Below are 25149 nucleotides of genomic sequence, written 5' to 3'. Positions count from 1 at the left end.
TACAATACCAGGCACAAAAATGATCTGCACGAGGACTTAAAAGCACTTACTTTAGTTCAAAAAGGTTTCCACTACTCAGGAACAGTCATCTTCAATAATTTGCCAGCAAACATAAACAATTTGGTTACAAATAAAGATGAGTTTAAAAGGAGCCTGAAAGACTTACTAGTGGCCAAATCCTTCTACTCCATTGACGAATTTTTTAATAGAAACAAATGATGTATTGTATGTATACATACTATTAGTATTGTTATTTCAGCTTTAAAAAAATTGACATGTTCCACATCCACGAGGATCTCCTCAGCACGGATCTATGGATCTAAAGGAGCCTGAAAGACTTACTAGTGGCCAAATCCTTCTACTCCATTGATGAATTTGTTAATAGAAACAAATGATGTATTGTATGTATACATACTATTAGTATTGTTATTTCAGCTTTAAAAAAAATTGACATGTTCCACATCCACGAGGATCTCCTCAGCACGGATCTATGGATCTAAAGGAGCCTGAAAGACTTACTAGTGGCCAAATCCTTCTACTCCATTGATGAATTTGTTAATAGAAACAAATGATGTATTGTATGTATACATACTATTAGTATTGTTATTTCAGCTTTAAAAAAATTGACATGTTCCACATCCACGAGGATCTCCTCAGCACGGATCTATGGAACGAAAAACTAATCTAATCTAATCTAATCAAGCCCTTTGACATTTAAAGACAAATCAGTTTTTACTGCAGATAGACTTGGGCATATTAGCATTGGTGCAGGCTTTTATTCACAAAGTCGTTATTACTCTGTGTATCCAAACACACACGGACCTCTGCCTATAACTTGAGTACCGGACTGTTTTGGTTTCTAAACGCGCTGCAGATGTCTGCAGAGAGCGAGCCGTGGAGGCGTCCGGACGACAAGCCGGTGCCCACCGTGTGGCGGCGCTTCGAGGGCCGGCGCCCCATGGCGGGCGGGAAGCGGCCGCGCTTCGTCGTCCAGGACGCGACGCCGGAGCTGGACGGCGCCGTGCTGGAGCTGATGGCGACGCACTTCCTGCGCGACGAGCCAGTGTGCGCGGCGCTCGGCCTGGCCGGGGAGGCGGCCGCCGTGCGGGACCTGGAGCGGCTGTGGCGCCGCATGCTGGCCCGGCGGGCGGTGCTCGTCGCCCTGCTGGAGGACGGCCGCGTCGCCGGCGCCAACATGACGTCGCCCGAGTGCCTCGCCGACAAGGACAGGAAGGAGGAGGTTCGTAGGACGTCGCTTTGAGTTAACAGGGTGCACGACACACTTTAATGGTACTGTACTTTTGTAACTGTGAACTTGACTGATAAACACGAGAAACGTTACATACTACGAAAGCTTTTCGGGAAGTAAGGATTGACAGGTCGCGAAATGGGAACCGCTTTGAAAATCCGATGAAACTTTGCACAGATGTGTTGGCTAATGTGTGTAGCAATCCCATCTTTCGCGCCACGTACCTCTTTTCAGTTCTCAATGCACACTGAACACTTTTAAATTGAAAGTGTATGACATTCCATCTAAACATCAACTGGTGAATGGATGCTTAATGGCCATCCTTATATGTCATTCGTAAACAGTAGGAACATGATGCATATATGACCGCACAGGAAACTATTAAAGTCTTGGTAGCGTCGAAAATTGTATAACACATGCCTTCTGCCTGTCAAGTATCGTTGCAATTTTTCTGGAGATTGCAGGTCGCTGAATGAGTCAAAATAGTAGACTTCATTTGCATTTTTTAAACATATGCTACCCAGTGAGTTCCACACGACCGTCTGTACTACGTGCGAATTTCTTCCCACCAATTGATTTAAGCATTGGAGGTTGGAGTTACTTGCTGATTGGACTGGAGACATACAACTACATCCCAAGTATCACAAAGGCTAGGAATAAACTGCATCTGGAAATTAATAGTAAAGATGAAATTCTGGAAACTGAACCTGGTGTATACGATACTGACGATTGAAACGAAGTTTTAAATCAGTGTGGAAAGGGATTGAGCTCTGTGAAAACATCAGTACACTTAAATCTGAAATAACAACGGTGAATGCATCGATTGACTTTAAGCAGAAAGCATCAGTACGCCTCTTACTGGGTTTCACAAAGGGACAAGGCGGGATTCAGTAAATTTTACAAATCTGATCAGATAGTGGATATTTCCCTATCAGTACAATCCATGTTGAGTGTAACATTGCAACGAACTTATAACTGAACAACAGACTGATACATTCAATTTACCGATTCTTCCCATCAGTCGGAACAGGGTATAAGATTGTTGAGACTCCTACCAATGCTGTATATGCTGTATACCTTCCAGTGACGGTTAAGACATTGGACTACCTGGAGCTGTGTTTTGTGGACCAGAATAGCCAACTTGTTGACTTTCGTTGTGAGGAAACCATTGTACGACTATATCTAAGACAGGATGGGCGCAACGCATAAAACCAGCGCACGCAGTGCACAACACAGCACTTCGCAGCAGAACCGCAGGATGATGACACGTGCGAACTACAAGTTTCTTAAATCAGTGGGCTTGAAACGACGTCGTCTCCCAATAGATTTCACCGAGTCGAAATTGACGAGCGAATCATCTGACAGGAATACTTCTCACAGAAACCTTATGCTTCAACGACATGTAACAAGAAGATGACATTACTGTCATCCAGAACCAACACGCTTTAACTTTTTCATGCAAAAGTTTCATATGTTAGGATGATCATTTAAGGAAAAGGATGGTTGTCATGCCGTGGGATCAGAACTTACACGTAATGCTTTGGCATTACTGTTCTACGAAATACGGTATGAACTTAATGGGGAACAGATCGATCGTACACGTAATGTAGGCATTGCATCAATCAACCCTTAAAACATGTCTCATCATCACATTTGGATTTAAATGGTTTAGAAAATGCAGGGTGGTCCACAGACGACCTTGCGTATGGAACAGCAGAAGAATATCGTCGATTTACTGCCTGCATGTCTCTAAAAATGCTTATGGGGTACTTTGAGGATACGCAGCAAATTATTAGAAATTATTCTGCTTTGTAGTGCTATGGATAGCAACTCATATATACAACTAGCTCAAGAAGAAAATCGGATCACCATCCATAAAATCATACGGAAAAGTCACACATCGTTGTGGCAGACGAGGATCCTTTGAAGCTTTTAAAATTTCTGGACACCGGTACATACCTGCCATTTTTTATTTAAACCGAGCGAGGTGGCGCAGTGGCTAGCGCACTGGACTCGCATTCGGGAGGACGACGGTTCAATCCCGTGTCCGGCTATCCTGATTTAGGTTTTCTGTGATTTCCCTAAATCGCTCCAGGCAAATGCCTGGATGGTTCCTTCGAAAGGGCACGGCCGACTCCATTTCCTAATCCGATGAGACTGATGACCTCGCTCTCTCGTTTCCGCCCCCAAAACAACCCTTTTTATTTTACTTTCCGCTCATGGGAGGTTTGTGAGTAACCAGTGCTACCGACAGCGAGCAGGAAAACATGGGCTATTAAAACTTCCGTGCAGCTGGAAACATCGAGATTCATCGTACTTGTATTTCAGACCAATAGAAGTGGAACTTAAGCAAATTACTCCACTAATTTAACTAATCCCAGAATCTACTTGAAGTCAGAATTCTGTCTGTATGACAGTTTACTGCTACAGTGAGACCATAATGCGTACAGTCTATTTAATTTTATCCATATTTCGTAGCTTCAAACGTGACTGTATTCAATACACTAGAAGAGTGAATTAAAAAACGCCTTCAGTCACAACTTTCCGTGTTTAAACTCCAGTGTATACAGTCTAGCATTTGACATGTATGCAAGGTTCAGTGCTTCTTACTGTGAAGGTGTTGAAGAAGAAGGATGCCTACTCAGTCCACATACATTTAGGGAGCTGGCACCAATCATCGTAATAGACTGTTGTAAGCAGAATGAGATACTTAAATCAGGACCAATCGATGTACGAATCAAATCTGAATCCTCGTCGAGTTTCCCAGAACACACTGCAGAGTATCCTCCAGTTCTACATGGCCGTGTGATTAACTACTGCCCACTTACTGGCGTTGTGCGGCGTGCTGTATAAATGACCAAGTGCTGCGGCATACCCAGAGCATTTCACAATGGCAACTCGCAGTGTGAACTTCGTTGCCGACATTCAAGGGTTCTATGATCATGATGAGTGCAGTCAATTCATATTTAAAGATGTTGCACTCATAGCATACATACAATATGCTGGTGTATTAGAGACATTCTCAGGAAGTATTACATCTCCGAAGCCTTTCAGAGATGTGACTTGTGCTAAAATACAGAGGAGTACAAAGTGGCTAATATGTTTCTTCCACGGACTCCACTGGGACGATCCTGGTATACCTTATAAAGTTATAATGACGTCGCTTCGAATATTCAGTCACCCTGATATCATCATGTAGGTCAAAGGCAAGGAGAAGATCACATAGATGTATCGAATCTTCAAGTTTGGATCTGTTCCATCGAATCTTCAAGTTTGGATCTGTTCCATCGAATCTTCAAGTTTGTACCTATTCAAGACCTGGAATTCTATGGGTACCCTGCTATCCATCAGCTCTCACTTAGATAGTATGTAACTTTACCCAGATCCTACATCTGTGGCTTTGTTCAAGCACAAGTGACATAATTTCAGACACGTTTGCTACAATGTCTTTGGAAGCGGGCACGATCATGCGCCGCCTCTTCCAAAACAAAATTTGTGTGCAGCAGGACAGGCGACATCCCATGCAATCATTACACGTATTGAATATTCCTGCATCACTGTCAGTACTGGGTGAAAATTTCTACACTGCATTGCGGTACTGATTACAGATATTGCAGAGGTTACAGTTTCTCTTACACCATTACTATTACTAGTAAAATCCCACAAAAACAGAACACCTAATTTATACTTTGAACGGGGTGAAGCAGCTGAAATTATTTTATAATACAATGAATTGGGTGACCCTTAAATCTTCATCCTAAACAGCTGCATGAACGTGAACTGGCTAGAAATTACACTAAAAAATAGTGTGGCTTGGACAACTAGCGGTAGGTGAATCTTAAAAACTATCATGTTTACACACGCACTCACATAAAGCGCAAACTAAATTTTTTCTACATTTCAAATTTTTAATTTTTTATGATTTTGCTCCAATTTTTAAACCTTCTTATATATGCTATGAATATTTTAAACTTTTTCATAGTTTTTTGTAATTTTTTCCAGTACATGGTCTTATTCAATAATGTGTATATAGTATGTTATTTATTAAGAAAAAATAATAAACGAATGTATTTATGCACGGGCATACTTATTTACACAGGCATCCACACTCAAACACACTCACAAGCTTACACACAGACACATAAGCCATGATGTATGAAGGCACATGCTTACGTGTTTACACTATGATAAAAGAGCCATGCTATTCGGTATAACTCTCACTCAACTAGTCACCTACTCTCTCTCATTCACACCATCAGAGTCCCCCACCCTCTCTCGTGTTTCAAGTAAGTAGTAGGAGGGTTGTTGATCCCGTCATTACAAATGGCTCTTTTATCGTCATGAGGTGACACTCTGACTTTAGACTGCAGGACAGAGTGCACGTCATGATCTCATGATCGAATATTGCTGTACCATATGCGGAGGTTGCGGTGGAGCACCACGACCATCGCCATAGAGGTGCTGTAAGTAGTCTTCGATCGTGAGGACATGTGATGCTCCACATTGCACACAATTAGCCTGCCTCTCGCTGGCCGCATCTTTTGTACAATATATGTACATTTCGGATATTAGATCCACAAACTCCACAATCGACAATCCGTGTGCCTCGTCTTTCATTAAGCTGATAACCTTCTTGTTCTGAGGAATAATACCATAAGGATTCTCGGCTGGATATCATGATGGTCATCACTTCACATGGATCACAATTCTTCACCCAGTAGATGAAGCTATCTGTACCTGTATAAAGTAACTTGGGTTCCACAAAATGGATCTTAGCAAACTCCTAATGGAACCGGTACATGTGGAGTTTGGAGATGTTCTGTACACATACCCAAATAGATAGATTTCATAAGCTCTACTGAAACCTTCGACATCTTCACAGCAATAAAGTTCTCATGAAAATAGTGATCCATTTAAAATTTTGTCTGGTGACATACTTTCTTATGCCCCAACGATCCTATTCAGTCCTAATGAAAGTAACACCTTCATTTCTTACGCTCTGCATGGTTTTACTGAAAATGGAATCAGTCATTAAGTTATAAAACTCTTTTTCGAAGTCGTTAATCATGCCTGCCCTCTTCTGAGTATTTAATTCATTGTACTCCTTCAACCAGGGGACTAACTGATGGAGATAGCCTGGGTGATTCTAAGCAGCTCCATCCCTAAGCTGAGACACTGCTGGAGATTCCGATAGTGAATTATGTACCTCTGCTTGTGTCCAACAGTGACCATCAGTTTAGGGATTATGCTTCCTCGCTGGCCGGAGTAGCCGAGCAGTTCTAGGCGCTACGGTCTGGAACCACGCGACCGCTACGGTCGCAGGTTCGAATCCTGCCTCGGGCGTGGGTGTGTCTGATGTCCTTAGGTTAGTTAGGTTCAAGTAGTTCTAAGTTCTAGGGGACTGATGACCTCAGGAGTTAAGTCCTATAGTGCTCAGAGCCAATTGAACCATTTGAACCATGCTTCCTCACGGAACTTGTTGCTCTGGACACAATGGCATTTCGCTTGTCATTTCGTGCATACTAACAGGCTATATAGGGTCTGGTTTCACCACATACCCTACATCAGAATCAGCCGCTAGACCCACCACTTTTCTACCTAATCCCTCAAACTGCTTTTTGGGCACTCATTGAAACACATCAGTCGGCAGTGGCTACATCATAGCGTGCCCATATAAGTTATCGACATCCAACTATATAATAAAAGTTGAATCAAGGGATGTGTTGAATCCCACACCAGTTCGTGGATTATTTGCCTTGGCGTGTCTATGGACACACTGGCCAAGTTCCCCATGGATCCTGTGCTCAAAGAAAAGAAGCATATCAGCGTTGGTCAAAGGTTCGATGCTGCACCTCGTTTTCTTCAGCATCGCGTCCCAGGATAATCCAGGTACTGTGTAATGGAAGGTGGGGTCCAGAGAGTATGTGGCCATACATACAGTGTGGAAATTTTCAAAAACATCCACAAGCAAGCACACGTTGGTGTGTATGTATAGTCTTGCATATCCACCCAAATTGGGAATGATGAATTCCCACCAGACATTCAGAGCACGCCCATAATCTGTACTAGTTATGGCGTCACGTGTGACAGTACTGGTAAATGCAGACATGTTGGGTAGCCTGGCTTCATTGAGTTTTGCCTTACTACCCAGACACTCATAAGGGAAAACTCCTTTCCTAGTCACAAACTGAAACTTTTCCTTATCAGGGTATGCAGATCAGGTGATACACGTATTCTCCCAAGGTGAAGTGTCAACAAGTTTCTGGAGTGAACTCTGCATGAAACATAAGAATCAAGGAAGCAGAGCGTAATTTTTGGTGTCATTCGTTTCGAGAAGAAAGTATACTTCTCTACAGTCTCAAGCATGGCCACTGACCTGATGTTTCTTCATAACAAAATTAGCCAGTTGCTCAACTTCAAAGTGAGGGTCATAGGCGCTTAAATTATGGAAGAAGTCGGGTATGTGTCATGGTAAGGGTAGTATTGGAAGATGGCTGGCCTCAGTCCAAAGTACCGTTATCCAAGATGGCGGCGATGACGTCATCCAAGATGGCTGCTGTAACGTCAAAGATGGTGGTCGTGATGTCAATTAAGACGACTGGTTTTGGCGGGAAGTTTGAATTTTGGCGGGAAATTGCCATGCCGCCCTCCCCCAGAAAAATGACGCGAAGTTCAAATTCCAACACGATAATGCATCACATCACACTTATCTCTACTAAGCAAAAAAAATGACAGGAAAAAAGTACTTGTCTTTATTATTTAATCAATGAAGCAAATGTGTTCGTCACTGGGTCTGGACTCCAGCTAGCTTAGTTCATATCAATGCCACCAGAGGGCGCTACCGGGACTTTGGGTGATGACGCAAGTACTGTTATTCAAGATGGCTGTATACAGTGCATATCCACCACTTGGTGTGGGTCTAGTTAAAATCGCCACCACCAGAGGGCTCTGCCGTGATGTCAGCTGATGATGTTCTGCGGTGGGGGTAAATGGTGGGAGCCAATAGGAGTCCTTAATAGCGTCACGTGTTTGATTTCACCCAATAGGGTTGAAGTATGCTCAGCAGCTCTGAGGCCTCAGTCTTGTTCAGTCAGTCAGTCAGCAGCAGAAAAAGAAGAAGAACCATGAAGCGCCAACAGCAGCAGCAGTAGGACTCCAGCACAGTCATGCAGAATAGGATTAAACGGAAAGTAAGTATCACCCATCACATTATTGTCTTTCTCGTTAGCTTTATTATTTTTCAAACTTTTCACTTAATGGACCATATCTAATGCTTCATTGTCTTTGTTCAACAGGGTCGAGTGCCAAGATGCCTAGCTCCGCAGACGCGTCAGGATCTGCATCAGCTTCGACCGCCATCTCGTCGAGACCTACAGCCACGGCACCCGTCTCGTCTGACCCAGAAGCGACCACGTGGGATCATGTAGCCCACATAGCCCACTTGTTGCTGCTCTCCATTCCACTCAGCAACTTGCGTGACGAGGACACATGACCCACACACGACACATCGAATGCTACCACCGGTGGTGTTAAACAGCAACTAGGTGGAGGTCAGTACTGGGCGCCAACATATGACTCACCCCAGTCGAACATTCCTGTGATAGTGCATTCACAGAGTTAAGCTACTGTAGATAAAAGGAGTACGTCTAGTGCAGCCGCCCTTTACACCACTACATACAATTTAACCTCCAGTGGATCCAAACGTGTGAACATTGCTATAGAGGTGCATCATGTCTGGCGGTTCCAAGGTGTAATGGAGATTGAAAATGCGTCCAAATATACACTCCTGGAAATGGAAAAAAGAACACATTGACACCGGTGTATCAGACCCACCATACTTGCTCCGGACACTGCGAGAGGGCTGTACAAGCAATGATCACACGCACGGCACAGCGGACACACCAGGAACCGCGGTGTTGGCCGTCGAATGGCGCTAGCTGCGCAGCATTTGTGCACCGCCGCCGTCAGTGTCAGCCAGTTTGCCGTGGCATACGGAGCTCCATCGCAGTCTTTAACACTGGTAGCATGCCGCGACAGCGTGGACGTGAACCGTATGTGCAATTGACGGACTTTGAGCGAGGGCGTATAGTGGGCATGCGGGAGGCCGGGTGGACGTACCGCCGAATTGCTCAACACGTGGGGCGTGAGGTCTCCACAGTACATCGATGTTGTCGCCAGTGGTCGGCGGAAGGTGCACGTGCCCGTCGACCTGGGACCGGACCGCAGCGACGCACGGATGCACGCCAAGACCGTAGGATCCTACGCAGTGCCGTAGGGGACCGCACCGCCACTTCCCAGCAAATTAGGGACACTGTTGCTCCTGGGGTATCGGCGAGGACCATTCGCAACCGTCTCCATGAAGCTGGGCTACGGTCCCGCACACCGTTAGGCCGTCTTCCGCTCACGCCCCAACATCGTGCAGCCCGCCTCCAGTGGTGTCGCGACAGGCGTGAATGGAGGGACGAATGGAGACGTGTCGTCTTCAGCGATGAGAGTCGCTTCTGCCTTGGTGCCAATGATGGTCGTATGCGTGTTTGGCGCCGTGCAGGTGAGCGCCACAATCGGGACTGCATACGACCGAGGCACACAGGGCCAACACCCGGCATCATGGTGTGGGGAGCGATCTCCTACACTGGCCGTACACCACTGGTGATCGTCGAGGGGACACTGAATAGTGCACGGTACATCCAAACCGTCATCGAACCCATCGTTCTACCATTCCTAGACCGGCAAGGGAACTTGCTGTTCCAACAGGACAATGCACGTCCGCATGTATCCCGTGCCACCCAACGTGCTCTAGAAGGTGTAAGTCAACTACCCTGGCCAGCAAGATCTCCGGATCTGTCCCCCATTGAGCATGTTTGGGACTGGATAAAGCGTCGTCTCACGCAGTCTGCACGTCCAGCACGAACGCTGGTCCAACTGAGGCGCCAGGTGGAAATGGCATGGCAAGCCGTTCCACAGGACTACATCCAGCATCTCTACGATCGTCTCCATGGGAGAATAGCAGCCTGCATTGCTGCGAAAGGTGGATATACACTGTACTAGTGCCGACATTGTGCATGCTCTGTTGCCTGTGTCTATGTGCCTGTGGTTCTGTCAGTGTGATCATGTGATGTATCTGACCTCAGGAATGTGTCAATAAAGTTTCCCCTTCCTGGGACAATGAATTCACGGTGTTCTTATTTCAATTTCCAGGAGTGTATTAAAGTGCTAATTTACGAGATCGAGTGGGATGAGATGTGCGGTTCAGAGCGCTACATCAACCAGCAAATGACCGACGAATATAATCCATCCCATTCTCCTCCAGACATTCGTCTTACTGATGCTACACTTTCTATTACTACGGTATATGAAGACAGCGCCTTGTGCGTGAAACCAGGTAACAACTGCGTCTATCTAAGACATCCATCAGTTATGAAGTAATACGATCTAGACTCTGCCATACGGCTTGCGCTGGAGAGACTGCCTAGCATAGGGGCCGCATACAGTCATGTTGTCAACTCCCTACGTGTGATTATTATACATATTGACGACCTTAAGCAGCACCTTCGTTGGCACATGACCGCTAAATCTAAAGACAAGCAGATGAAATGCGTGTGTCAAAAACCAGAGTACTGCGAGTCACCTATTGGCTTGAGTGAGCTACATGCTGAATTTATTGCCAACCAAAGAGCATTATTTAGTAGATATTGTACAGGTGCTAAGAAGATACATACCAATTCTAATGATATCCCTGCAATACTAAATGCAATGTACGATTTTTAAATAAATAATTTATGTCTAATGTCAACTCGTGTATGTTTGTTATTTCATACACCTTTCTCATTATAATCAAAGTATTACAATTATTTTCTTCAATGCTATACCACTTACTGAGATTATGATCATGTTACTCTTCATGAGTAAAATACATACTTCTTTCTTTGTGTAGTCAACATAGCTCAGTCGGTTAACCGATCAAACTATACTGGCTATACACAAATACTGTTATTATTATTATTATCATCCTTCCAGGTGTATTTTCTATATATATATATATAGGTGAACTACTTGTCTGTACCTGACGCATTTAGTATGATGGCGGGTTGGGTGAAGGAACCTCGCCACAAAGACTTTGTTGTCGGTGACTGGTCCTGTGAACACTCATGTGAAGAGCTGAAGAAGAAGAACAAGAAGAACGGAATTCTTCTTCCCAATAATATACGAGCAATTATTGTAGGCCCATCCAATTGCCGGAAGACTAATGTACTCATGACTTTCCTAACGCATTTAGACGGAGCCCGATTTGAACATGTTTGTGTATTCTCAAAAACAAAGTTTCAACCCAAGTATCAGCTATTGCAAGAGATATTGCACGATGTAGATGGTGTTACATACACGAAGTTCAGTGAAATCTGTGATGTACCCCCACCTGAAAAAGCAAAACCAAACACAGTCTTCATATTTGACGATGTTGCTGTCGAAAACCAAGACCAAATTCAAAAATATTTCCCTTTCGGTCGTCATATGGTGCTGATGTATTTTATCTAAGTCAAACATATTCCAGAATCCCCAAACAGCTTGTTAGGGATAACGCAAACCTCATTATAGCCTTCAAAAAAGACAATCTGAATTTAAAACACATTTACCAAGCACATTTCGGAACAGACATGTCGTTCAATGATTTTGTAAAGACATGTGCAGATTGCCGGAATCATTCACAGTATAGGTTTCTCGTTATTGATAAAACAAGAAAACTGAATGATAGTAGGTATAGCCGAGACTTTCTAGAGTTTTTGCATATATAGCACGGTAAGACAGGTTAGTACATCAGTATACGCTACACCATGGACAAATTAGCGCGTATGTCTACCTCTCAACCCGAGAGAATGGGTGTGAACAGACAGAACATTCGATTGTAACTTGGATGCGAAAATTCAGGCCATGGCGCATAAAGTTGCAGGTATGCGCAGGGAACTAGAGACGTGTTACCAGACTCTTCTCAGGATGGTGAATGCGTTAAATGAGCTAGTTAATCAAGTCAGTAAGAAAGTAACCGACTTCACTGAAAAGGTCGATGCTATTCGGGGGGAAATAGATGTAGACTTCCTTGTTGATGAGAAGGGTGATCAGGGTCAAAGTAGGAGGAGGAAGAAAATGACCGGATATATAAAGCCTCACGCCGCGCAGATGTCTGATTAGTATACGCCGAGATGTCGACGAAGTAGAAAGTGATTCAGGCGCATAAAGCAGTTCGTGAGAAATTACGGCTGCAGAGGTTAGGGTATATGGATCGACAGCAAACACTAAGAGAAACCTTTAAGCCTGTTACTGAATCTATCCGACAACTCTCAGCAAAAACAAAAACACACGATAACGAGGGTGTTGCCATCTATGAATTCATTACTAGTCACACTCCAGGTCAGACAGAACATTCGGCGTCAGCAGGGAAGACCGTACATGTTGGGTGCGCATCCCATAACTGTAACTGAAGACAGAATACAGACCGGTGACTGACAGAACACCCGGATTAATGAATCTTATTTTCCTAAGGCCTAACAAAAAACCTATAAATTATTCATTTAATGATAGGGGCACATACCGTGAAATACTGCACATGACTGGTGTATACAAGACCACGAAAAGCCGAAGCAACAAGAAATATAAAACCATTATAAAGCCAATACTTGAAGGCGAAAACATCAACAACGGCGGCAGCAGCGGTGATGGTATTGACATCGAGCATAAAGCAGTGACCAATCGAATCCCTCAGTATATATATTATGACGACCCTAACGGACTAATAGATCGACTATGGCTGCTCATGGCATCAGCTGCTGCAGGTAATATGGCTCATTCGAATGAGATTGTTTCCATAATCTCGAAGCTTCGAGAGAGAGGTGTCATCGAATAAGTATGGAGACAATTCGAGAACTGCACAAGCCAGCACGCAAAACATACCCTCGCAGGCATGTTATGATTAAAGGGCTGGATGACTTGTGGCCAGCTGATCATGTAGATATGCGACAATACTCACATGAGAATAATGGATTGAAACACATTTTAATGGTTATTGATACATACTCCAAATTTGCCTGGGCATTACCGGTCGAAATGTTGCTCATGTTTTTGAGCGTTTGCTACAGAGAGGAACGAATCGATGCCCGGACAATCTCCAAACCGATCATGGTTGGGAGTTCTACATTAGATATTTCAAGACAGCGATGCAGCGATACAGAACACATTACTACTCGACATTCACTCAGCTTAAGGCGAGTATCGTGGAGCGCCAGAACAGAACAATAAAAGGTCGAATGTGGATGCGTTTTAACCTTCGCGGCTCATACAAAAGGACAGAAGGACAGATATCCTCCCAGAAATAATTCTCAATATAATAGAACCAAACATAGCACAATAAAAATGCGGCCAATCGATGTTCGTAATAATGGACTCATGGATACCGTGTACTTTCGCATTAAGATGCTGGATCCACGCAAACAGAAATTTAGTGTAGGTGATGTGGTGCGTATATCAAAACACAAGACTGCATTTGAGAAAACATACCTACCGAACTGGTCAACTGAGATATTTACAGTTTCAAAGGTGCAGCGAACGAATCCTAGAACTTATGTATTGAAGGACAGTAAAGGCGAAGAAATTGTGGGATCCTTCAACACTGAGGAGATGCAGAAAAGTTCAGAACCAGATGTTTTTCTCGTGGAGACAGTCATAACACGACGGGGAAATAATGCACTAGTCAAATGGCTTGGTTTTTCTCCTACACAAAACAGCTGGATTGATGTCGGCGATTTGCTATACAATGAGCGTGCATTGTCCACAACCAACACAGCAGCGTAACATGCGCGCTAGAAGACACATTAGAGGAGGTGGTGGTGTTCTAGACAAACTACCCGTGGAATTAAACATCCCTGGGTATAGCTACTGTGGGCCTGGGACAAAGCTTCAGAAACGCTTGGCGGTCAAGAACGCGCAAAACTCCCAAGCGCAATTAGAAGAGGCGAGAAGGCGTAACCACATGATGGAAGCCACAGCCATCGGTAAAGGGCAATACTTGAAGCCGTACAGGAAGGGTCTTGGTCTATTCATAAATTAAAAAAAAAAAAAAAAAAAAAAGCCCATTAGCGGTCCTACCAGATCGACCTCTCACAAATACAGATCTTCTTAAGTTTGTTAGATATAAATTCAAGATAACAAGATTCCGTGGTGTCTTTATGCGGAATACATTACCGAAGACTATGTGGAAAACTGGTGAATGCGGTACTGTGAATTTAGATGTTGCTAGAGGTCCCGGCACCCACGGGGTGGCACAAGTTGTCAGAGACGCTGATACCATCTACTGTTTCGACTCATTTGGTGTCCTGCAACCACCAGAAGAATTACAACAATACCTCAGTCACATAAGCCATGTACTCAACAATAATCGGTGCTATCAGGACTTCAATACACTCCTCTGCGGACATCTATGTATCATGTTTCTCTTGACGATCACAAAGAAGAATAAGAAGAAGCACGCTATATAAGGAGGATGTTTAAACATTCATTCATCAGTTGAGGTTCAGATTCAACGTCGTACACTTTGAAGTTGAAAGGACGATCATCTGTATTGCGTGCAAATTACTTCCCGCCAATTGATTTGAGTGCTGGTCAATGGAGTATTGCATTGATTGGACTGGAGACGTACAACAGCATCCCGAATATCACCGAGACCAACAATAAACTCCATCTCGATATTAATGGCGAAAAAGATATTCTGGAGATAGAACCTGGTGCATACGATATCAACGATTTAAACGACGTCTTAAAACAGTCCGGAAAAGGTATTGAACTACGTACAAACATCAAGACACTTGAATCTGAAATAAGAAATGTAAATGCAACAATTGACTTTAACCAGAAAGGTTCAGTTCAGTAGGGCCCTGCTCAGATTCACAAAAGGACAGATTTTGAAGAAGGATCCAAATAAATTTTACAAGTCGAATCAGACAGTGGACATACTCCCAGTCAGCACAATACGTGGCGATTGTAACATTGCAACGAAGTCCTATCTCAACGATACTCTCATTTATACTATTTACGGATTCTTCCCGTCAGTTGCAGCGGAGTATAAGATTGTTGAGACTCCTGCCAATGGAATATACCTTCCAGTGGCAGCTCAGACATTAGACTATTTGGAGCTGCGTAAAACCGTTAAAACACCTAACAATACTTATAGAGAGCGGTCCAAAACAGATATAACATAGAGACGCCGAACACGTAGACACAAAAACCTGTTAAAAGGCCTGGCAAAATGTATAGAGAGCGGCCAAAGACAGATATAACACGTAACACAGAACTTATAGACACCCACACACAAAATGTGTAAAATCAGGAATCATTCTGTATAGAATGAGATCGAAAACATATGTAAGAACATAAACTGAGTTAAAGGATGCAGATATCGGAGCAGTGAAAATGTACTTACCAGGTAATGGAACTTCGTCCACACTAGATGGTTTGCTATTGCTGCTGCCACTGGCACAGTTGCTGATGCTGCATGCTCGCTTCATAATGACTGAATGCACAATCACTTCTACACACACACACACGTGTGTATCGAACAAAGTATAGGAGCAGAGTGTGGGCGAGTTCAGTTGTGTTCTGGTTTATATAGGTTCTATGACGTAGTGTCACGTGACTAGTGCAGTAGCCAATAGGAGAGCAGCATTCTAGGGGTGGGGGTGGTATGTCATGATGCGACACTGCACTCCTAGTGGGAAAATGTGAAACTTGTCATTTGTTCTTTGAATATCGAAGTGATAGATTAAAATTGAAATGGAATTAAGTACTTCGGTAATTCATACGTTAGATGTCGATGCGGGTGATACTTTAGTTAGAATATTTACAGAAGACTATGTCCGGCGCGAGTATAAAGGTCTAGGCTGGGGGGCTGTGATGTCAGCGGTCCCACACACGCGGGCCCCTGACACGGCTTGAAAGAGAGAGCACAGACGATCTTGCGTTATCACCCGACGACCCGGTAGCGCTCTCTGGTGGTGACGATATGAACGAAGTCATTTGGGCTCTGGACTCAGTGGTGAACACACTGGATGCAGCCATGTTGAATAATGGTACTTGCATCATCACCTGACATCGGGAGAGTGCCCTCTGGTGGTGACAATATGAACTAAGCCACTTGGAGTTGAGACCCAGTAGCGAACACATGTGCTTGAAATTGGATAAATAATAAAGACAAGTAATTTTTTCCCGCCATTTTCTTTGCTTAGTAGAGATAAGCATGGAGTGATACATTACTGTGTGGGAATTGGAACTTCGCGCCATTTGTCTGGGGGAGGGGAGCATTGCACTTTCCCACCAAAATTCAAACTTCCCACCAAAATCCGCCATCTTGATTGACATCAAGACCGCCATCTTGATTGCCGTCACAGCCACTATCTTGGATGACGTCATCGCCGCCATCTTGGATAATGGTACTTTGGACTGAGGCCTGCCTTGTTCCAATACTAGGGTTCATCCTAATGGTAAAGTTACTTTTGTGATGCTGGAGGAACTGATGCATGCCTCCCAGTTTATGGGCAATTCTGAGGGTCTATGACTAGAGCCTGTGCAATGTACACAGTGTAATTTACTTTGGCATTGTGCCTCTTGTGCCGAATCTGTGGAAGTTCGTTCTTTTACGTCTCAAGGCAATGCAGGGAGTCTAGGTGGCTCATGATTAGATATAAGAGATAAGTACTGTACTGTTATTAACTAAGAAATGTTCTGTTCTTATTGTTGGGATGTTGTTCTTGAATTCGTAAGTATGAGTAAGGGTGATGCAATGTCGAAAGCAAAAACGCTAGGTGTGACCAGTTAGGAAGCTATGCAGTCATTAGCTGATCGGGTGGCGCAGTTAAGAGCGGAAAATACATCTGAGTGTAATAAGCTAGCTGAGAAGGATGACGAGTTGGGATTGTTGAAAATGATTCAACTATTGCAAACCTTATAACTCCCTCTTCCGGTGGGGCGTCTGAGGATGTGCTATCATTTGTGGAGGATCCCTTGTCATCAGCTGACACGGGTTTGGCCGAACCTCCCTATCAGGAGAAGCGAAGGCCTTTGTTTGATACATGGAGGCTGTGGACAGGATGGAATCTTTTGGGCTGTTGAGGAAAGAGTTGGTGTAATGATATAAGAAGCAGAATATAGCGTGGTTTTTCTTTGAGCAGTTAAGGGAAATTTCTAATAGACCGAACGAGCACATAGAAGATTTTGCGAGCAAGATTTAAAAAAAAAATATTTGGATGCATATGAACTGAAGTAGAGTCGTGAGGGAAACAAGCTGACACTTCCGGAAGCTGAACAGTGGGCGCTTGGTACTTACCTGAATGTCTCGGAGAGTGTAGGAGAATTCGTTCTGCTGCCAGCAGTTAGGCTAGCAACGGAAACTCAAGAGAATGATGTTACTACAGTTGTTAAAAAGGAAACGTTGGAAGATTGCTGTACAGGAGGTGTAAGCTACGAAAATGCACAGGATGCCGCTATTACCGCACTCCATGACGGGAACAGAGACAGTACAGGTGGAACAACTTTTGCTAGAATTTCAAAATTTATTGTTTTGCCTATTACGCCAGTGACACCTTCCTAAGGGGAACGAAGCACCAGTATACTGAACAGAATCCCACGATCTCTGCAGACGATAATAGGTGAGTTTATCAGTCAGCAATTGGTTGACAGCACAATACAAGGGTGTGCTGAAAAGTAAAGCTTCTAAATTTTTATCGTGAAAACTCGTAAGGCTTTTTAAATAAAACAAACTTTCTTAACATTTTACATGTTTATTCTTCCCGTTCAGATATCTGCAGAGACCTGCTTCTAGAGGGCTCCATATCGTAGTGTGCAGGAAGGCGGTGTGTAACCTAACTATTCTGAAGCGTGAGAAACTGCATGATATAATCAAGTTTCGAATTCAAAGAGTTCGTTCAAACGTGGAGCACCCTCTCCTTAAGCATGAAAATACCAGGCCATAATCGAGTGCTGCGACCTCTACAACAATCCAACAACTTGGGTTCAATACAGTCAGTAATCCTGCATACCTTCCCGATTTGGCCCCATCCGATTTTCATCTGCTTACAAAACTTCGAGGACTTCACTTTGATAGTCATGCAGTGGTGCAAGCAGAAGTGGGGTTGTGGCTCCAACAACAAAGTCAGACATTCCACAGTGATGGTGTGTCATTGATAGAAATGTGTTCGTTGTCAAAATGACTATTTTGAGAAATAAATATGAAGAGACGAAGAATAAAGATGTAGAATGTTAATAATGCTTGTTTCGTTTAAAAAAGTTCAGAGGCAGTATTTTTCAGGACGCCCTCATAGATGAGAGTAGTAGCCCCTGTGAGGCTGGAATTGTAGTGTTACTGAAAAAGTGTATGGCCGTTCAAGAAAGTATCGATTCTGCTGCGACTCCAGGTATTTGAACAGTATTATCAGCATGGAGCAATCCCGTCTGGTTCAAACAACGGACAAACAACATTTCGCCATTTGTTACCCATGGCATTGAGGGTATTGAAATGTCGTCGAAGTCTAGTGTATCTGGATGGCATAATTGTTTCTCCGAGGGATATGCAAGAACGTATGCAGCGAGTGAGGGAAATGTTCAAGAGGTTACGTGCTGCACATTTAACACTGAGTACTGAGGAGTATCATTTTGTTTGGGAAATATAAATAATGAGGATGGTGTGAAGCTTGATCCAATATTAGTACATGCTTTGCGAGATCTTCCAGTACCAGGAAAAAGCAAAGAGTTACATTCTTTCTTTGGCCTTGCCAATTATTATAGAAAATTCGTGAGAGGATTTGCGTATATAGTAGTTGCTGAAAACGGTCATCAAATTTGTGTTGGGTGAGGTTTGTCAGAGAGCATTGGCGAGTTAAAGGAAATATTAACGTTTAGTCCACTGTTAGTGTTTCCAGATTTTCAGAAGGAATTTAGATTATCATGTGATCCGTCGAACCATTCTTTCAGGTGCGTTTTAGCCGGGAGGTCGATGGAGTTGAGCACTAAGTGGCTTTTATGCTGAGACAACTGAGTGTTGCTAAGAGGAATTATTCTTTGGCATAGAGGGAGGTACTTAGCCAGGTGTATCAAGTAATATACCTTTGGTCTTAACTGTACAAGTGAAAGTTTAAAGTAGAGACTGACCATGTTGCTGTGAAGTGGTTACTAGGTTTGCCTCCAGCAGAGTGATGAGATGGGCATTAAAACTCAGTGAATGTGAGTGTGAGGTAATTCACAAATTAGGGAATAAACACGGAAATGCAGATGTCATAAGCAGAAAGGCAGCAGTGCGTACAAGCACCAGGTCAAGGCGTTGTTGAGTGGCACGCAGCGCAGAGCACTGATTGTGGGTGTCAGCGATATGGTAAGCAGCAGCAGCTCAGCATGTGTGCGCGTTTGTTATGTAGGGAGGCGAGATCATGACCATGAATAGTTGTAGCAGGGAAACAAAGGGAACAGGTGCTGAGAGAAATGGGCGATCATGTTTTGTCTGCCATTGGAGGGTGCAGAGCAACTAATGGGAGAGTGGTGGGCAAATACTGGTAGACAGGAAGAAAAGGTGATGTCAGTCAACATGAACTGTGTGAAGTGTACCCAACGGGCAGATCTAAAGCGGAAACAAGAACTGTTTCAGAGATTACTGGAAGCGATGGAACATATTTGGTTTATTTGGGTGGGTGTATTAGAATCTTTTAACTGAATTCCAGCAGGGAATCTTTTTTTGCTGACTATAATAGATTATTTTTCTCTTTCTACTCAGTGGTATCGATGCTAGACCAACAGGCAGTCACAGTGCTGAGAGTGTCGATGACCAGATGTTTGTTGAAATTTGGGATGTCAGAGACAACAACACAGATTAAGGCACAAACTTCACTCAAACCTGATAAAGGTATTGCGTCAGTTGTTGCCAGTGAAATAATTAAGAACTGGTCCACTTCACCCTAAGTCATACAGAAGAATGGGACAGGTTCATCAGACAATATGAAGGATGCTTAGTTGTTGTCTTAACCCCTACCATATGGACTGAGACATGCATTCATCTTTTTAAGTGAGTATATATAATTCGAAGTACACACCAGCAAGGTATTGCCATTCGAGGTCGTGTACAGCAAAAAGATGCCATTGCCATTCAATATGATTCAGGGGAGCTGGAGGTGCCTATGCTGCCCATGTTAAAATCACTTAGTTTGAGGAACATTTATGAATAAACTACCAAATAGAAAAATTTGAATTTTTTTTACATATAGAGTGGTTTAGTATTGCAGTTATGACAGAGGGATTTTGGAGTATCTTTTCTAGTATCCTTTCAATTATTTTTTTTATTAATGACGCAAATTTTTTTACAAATAATTGCTTTATAATTAAACTGAAATGAAACTACTGAACATATTGCCAAATGGCTGTGTTACAATGTAAGTTTGACCACTAGGAGTTCTGTATAAAAATTTCATCTCTCTAGCTTGAGTGGATTTTGTGAAAATGTTCCTTATATTCGAAAAATTCTAATTTACTGGAAATGGCTATCAAAGTTTCTCAATACATTCCTGCACTATAGGATGGATTATCAGGGTCTTCTTCTTCATCCTCCAAAAGCTTCCTCTTCTGTCTTCTCTTCTGGCCTGTTGTTCTATCATACTTCATATGCCTTTCTCTTCTTTCTGCTCCTCTTATCCTTTCTCTGTCAATATTTCTTAGCGCTCGTACAGTGTTCACCCCAGCTGTAAATCCTAATGCCTTCAGAACTTCACACTGTTCCCTTGGTTGTAGGTTGCTATTGCATCATAAATGCCAAAGTGCAGTGTTTTTATGCTTACAAACACCCTTTTAGGAATCACTTTCCAAATCAAATTGTTTACACTCTCATTAGGAATCTGCGTCTTTCCGTGTAGACATTTGTGTAACAATTCTGGCTGTACTAAGTCATGAAAAATTGGTTTTACTGCATTATCACAGCTGCTGGCAAACCATGTTTGTGATCATAGTCCTTTTTTGCATTATATTTGCACCAGGAATCTTTTGGGCACAGGCTGTGTTGAGGGTATTCATTGGAAGAGGCAGTATGAAGGAACAATGCCCACACTGCTTTTCGCATGTCAGTAACATTACTATTATTTTGTCTTATAGCATACCCATAGTATCTCTGTAGACGTTCAATCACCTCATCAGTGAGCCTGCCTCTCCCTCCTATTGTCTTTCCATCACTGAGCTTACTTGAACCCAAAGTTTGTTTGAGCCTTCGAAGCTGTGCACCCATACGATTTTGCACATGCCCAATGCATTCCAACTTTTCAACTACAAATTCATTTCCATATGGTTTCAGTTCCTCTATAGTCTTGAAACCTTTGGAGTCACCATCCCCAAGGTAGTATTTGTACCTAACGTTGTATCTGGGAACTGAACGTTCAAAAATTTTTACAATTTATAAAAAACAGCTACCAGCCACATGTATGGTTTAAAAAGGTTTATTATCTTCAGACCATGACCGGTTTCGGATTTTTCATTACAAATCCATCTTCAGAATGGCAGTTACAAGCATTCTAAGTTGGACCTAGTTTTGTTTTTGTTATTCGTTTGCTGCACTGGGAAAGAAAAGAAATATTTTTGTTGTCATATCGGTAATGGTATTTTTACAAAAGATTTACTTCTTTTACAAAATCTAATTGCTCATGAGATAGTTTTTTGTTTTAAACTTAGTAAACGTGCAAGTTAGTGTACTTACGAGCTATGTAGTTCTGCCTGACGAAATATTCGTGCGTTTATGTTTTCGAACGCAAGCTTAATACACTTTTCAATATGCACTATGTGAGTGCTATTCCAGTCAATGGACGTCACTTTCAACCTCATCATCTTAATTACACACGCAGCACACACGGATAACGTTTACAAAACGTGGCCCAGCTTCATATTACAAACGAGAACAATATTTGCAAAGAGCTTACAGTCATAACGATGTTAACTTACAGATGCTGTATAGTCGATATGGGTACAGTAAAATATCTCTTTGCTATATGAAATTAATCTAAAACGGAATAAATAAAATAACATACAAATAAGATTACAAACATTATATGTAGTACAGAAATACTGTGTGTTACTAATTAGTTGTTACAATTTTAGGAGATAAATTCTAATATATGACATGATAAGCAATGCACATGTTTTCATTATGCAATGTTTCAATGACATATAAGCAGTTTTGGGGGCCTGTATATTGAATGTTTTTAATGGAATATTAGGCTTAAGTTATTTTAAAAAAGTGAAAGATTCTTCAAAGTTATTTAGGAAGGGGGTGTTAACTGACTCTGTCTGTTCATTCAGAATGAGATCAGGGAACCTGTTTTTATGTGTATGAATCTCAATCTCCTCTAAGAGATTCAATGTGAAACCCTTGACTTTGAGGTGTAATATCTGCAGGTTGTTTTCTATATTCTCAACTGTATGACTGTTTTCTACAAGATGGGTGGCAAAAGCAGATTTGCTTAGGTTTTTCAGACGTAGAGCGTCAAGGTGTTCCTTGAATCTTGTTTCAAAAGCTCTACCTGTTTGGCCAATGTAGAATTTAGGACAGTTGTTACACTTGAGTTTATAAATTCCAGATCTTTTATGGGGTATGCTATTGTGTGGGAGTGAGTGTATGACTCTTTGTTGGAGTTTGTTATTGGTAGAGAAACTGATTTTGACATTCTTCTTCTTGAATAGGTTGGAAATTTCATATGAAAGTGGGCCTATTTATTGTAGAGCTACATATTTTACTGATTTTTTGTCTTTCATAGTTATTGTGGCTGTCGCTTGTTGCAAAGACTTATTGCTAGCAATTTTTTCTTTTGTTTTTTGAGAGAGTGTGTCTATGATTGAAGCATCATAGCCATTATTTTGGGCAATTGATTTGATTATGCTGATTTCTTTGTGCTGTTCAGTGGGGGTGAGGGGGACTTTTTGCATACGATGTAGCATTGACTGGAAATTAGCCATCTTATGTTGGTTGGGGTGGCAGGATGTGTTATTGATGGTAACATCTGTGGTTGTTGGTTTTCGAAAGATACCAAAATGGTGTTTGTTATTTATGTTTGATATTTTGAGATCCAGAAAATTGATGCTATTATTTATTTCATGCACCACTGTGAATTTGATGTTGTTGTGTAATTTGCTCAGATCTTCAGCTAAGGTATCAATTTCGCTGCTGTTACCATCAAAAAGTAATAGAGTGTCATCTACGTATCTCTTGTAGTAAATTATTTTACCGTTCATTTGGTTATTGGATGAGAAGAACTTTTGCTCAAGATGGTTAATGTAAATATCAGCTAATAATCCAGCAAGACTGCTACCCATTGCAAGGCCATCATTTTGTTTATAGACTTTATTATTGAAGGTGAAGTAATATTAGACAAGACGAGTGTGAGGATCTCTATTAACTCATATATTTCTGGTAGATTGATCTTTTTGTGTTTTAAGAGGTTACTTTTTATTATGTTAATTGTTTCATCTACTGGGATGTTAGTGTATAGGTTTACAATATCTAGTGAGGCAAATCTAGCTGTTGGTGGTATGTGGATGTCTTTGATATGTTCTACAAGGTCCACTGTGTTTTTAACTGTATAACTATGTTCGAACATGTAGTAGGTGGTAAGGAGATCCTTCAATTTTCTGCTTATGTAGTATGCTGGGCTGTTTCTTGAGTTCACAACAGGGCGTATGGGGGAATTTTCTTTGTGGATCTTAGGCTGTGACCGAAGTTTCGGTGCAGTTGGATTCATGGTAATGCAGTCCCGAATTTCATATTTCTTTAAGAGGGATTCAAAACTGTTGAGTAATTTATGAAGTTTAGCTTGAAATTTAGCTGTGGGGTCTGATTCTACTTCTGTGAAATTATTGGACTGAAAAAATTCTAGAGTTTTTTCAATGTATTCTGATTCATACAAAACAACAACTGAATTTCCTTTATCAGCCTTTACCATGAGAGCTTTGTTAGCAGTAAGTTTATCATTGATATCTTTAAGAATTTTTTGTTCATTATTAATTATATTATTTTTTGAAAGCATGTGTTTAGTGATGAGTTTGTTGGCTTTAAATGCCAACGCATTTTTCTCATTGGACTTAAGTTTGGCAGTGTCACATGCCAGTTTTGTAGCTGCTATTAGGTCTTTTATGTTCTTATTAATTAATCTTGGGCCAATATTATGCTTGAAGCCTTTATCTAAGAGGTTAAGTTCATTGGGATTGAAAGAAATATCTGTTGTGTTTACCACTCTGTTATAGAATATGTGCTTCTGCTGTTCCCCAGTGTTACGTGGTTCCTTTAATTTGAGTTGAATGAGGGATTTTAACTTCTTCTTGTGCCTAGAGGAGATTTGTTGTTGTTCTCTGCTAAGAGCATGATTAATATGGTGTATTACATATGTGAACTGTAGAGGTGAGAGACTATTTCCTAATTGTAAATGCAACTTGTACATAGATTTATTCAGCTTATCTTTCTTCTTATATTGTAATTTGATTTCTGTTTTTATCCAAGTAGTTTCACATTTTGCTTTAGCAAGCTTAGCAGCTTTTGTTTGACTATTGACCTTAACTTTAACATAATTTGGGCTCACTTTTTCTAACAGACATCTTTTGTTGAATTTTATGTTGTTAATTGTTTTCATTGCATCAATCTTATAGTTTTTGAACGCATGTAACATTCTCATTACCTGGCTAGGTAAGCTTAACGCTATTTTGTCGAAAGTCGACATCTTGAGAAACGTGGCTGTTGTACTAAAAAAGGTTTATAATTTATAAAAAACAGCTACCAGCCACATGTATGGTTTAAAAAGGTTTATTATCTTCAGACCATGACCGGTTTCGGATTTTTCTTAACAAATCCATCT

The 25149-nt window shown here is 42.0% G+C and overlaps 1 protein-coding gene across 1 annotated transcript in view; it reads left to right on the top strand.

Moving 5' to 3' along the window:
* The first annotated feature begins 874 nt into the window (after positions 1–874).
* Positions 875–25149, top strand: part of LOC126237540 (uncharacterized) — a 55889-nt gene continuing 31614 nt past the window's right edge. Inside the window, exon 1 of the mRNA XM_049947725.1 lies at positions 875–1240. Coding sequence (XP_049803682.1) covers positions 875–1240 — 366 coding nt within the window. The remainder of the gene's footprint in view (positions 1241–25149) is intronic.

Source organism: Schistocerca nitens, chromosome 2 (assembly GCF_023898315.1).
Source record: "Schistocerca nitens isolate TAMUIC-IGC-003100 chromosome 2, iqSchNite1.1, whole genome shotgun sequence".
Taxonomy (NCBI): Eukaryota; Metazoa; Arthropoda; class Insecta; order Orthoptera; family Acrididae; genus Schistocerca; species Schistocerca nitens.
The sequence above is the reverse complement of the archived record's forward strand: the minus strand, read 5'-3'. Positions and strand labels throughout refer to the sequence as shown.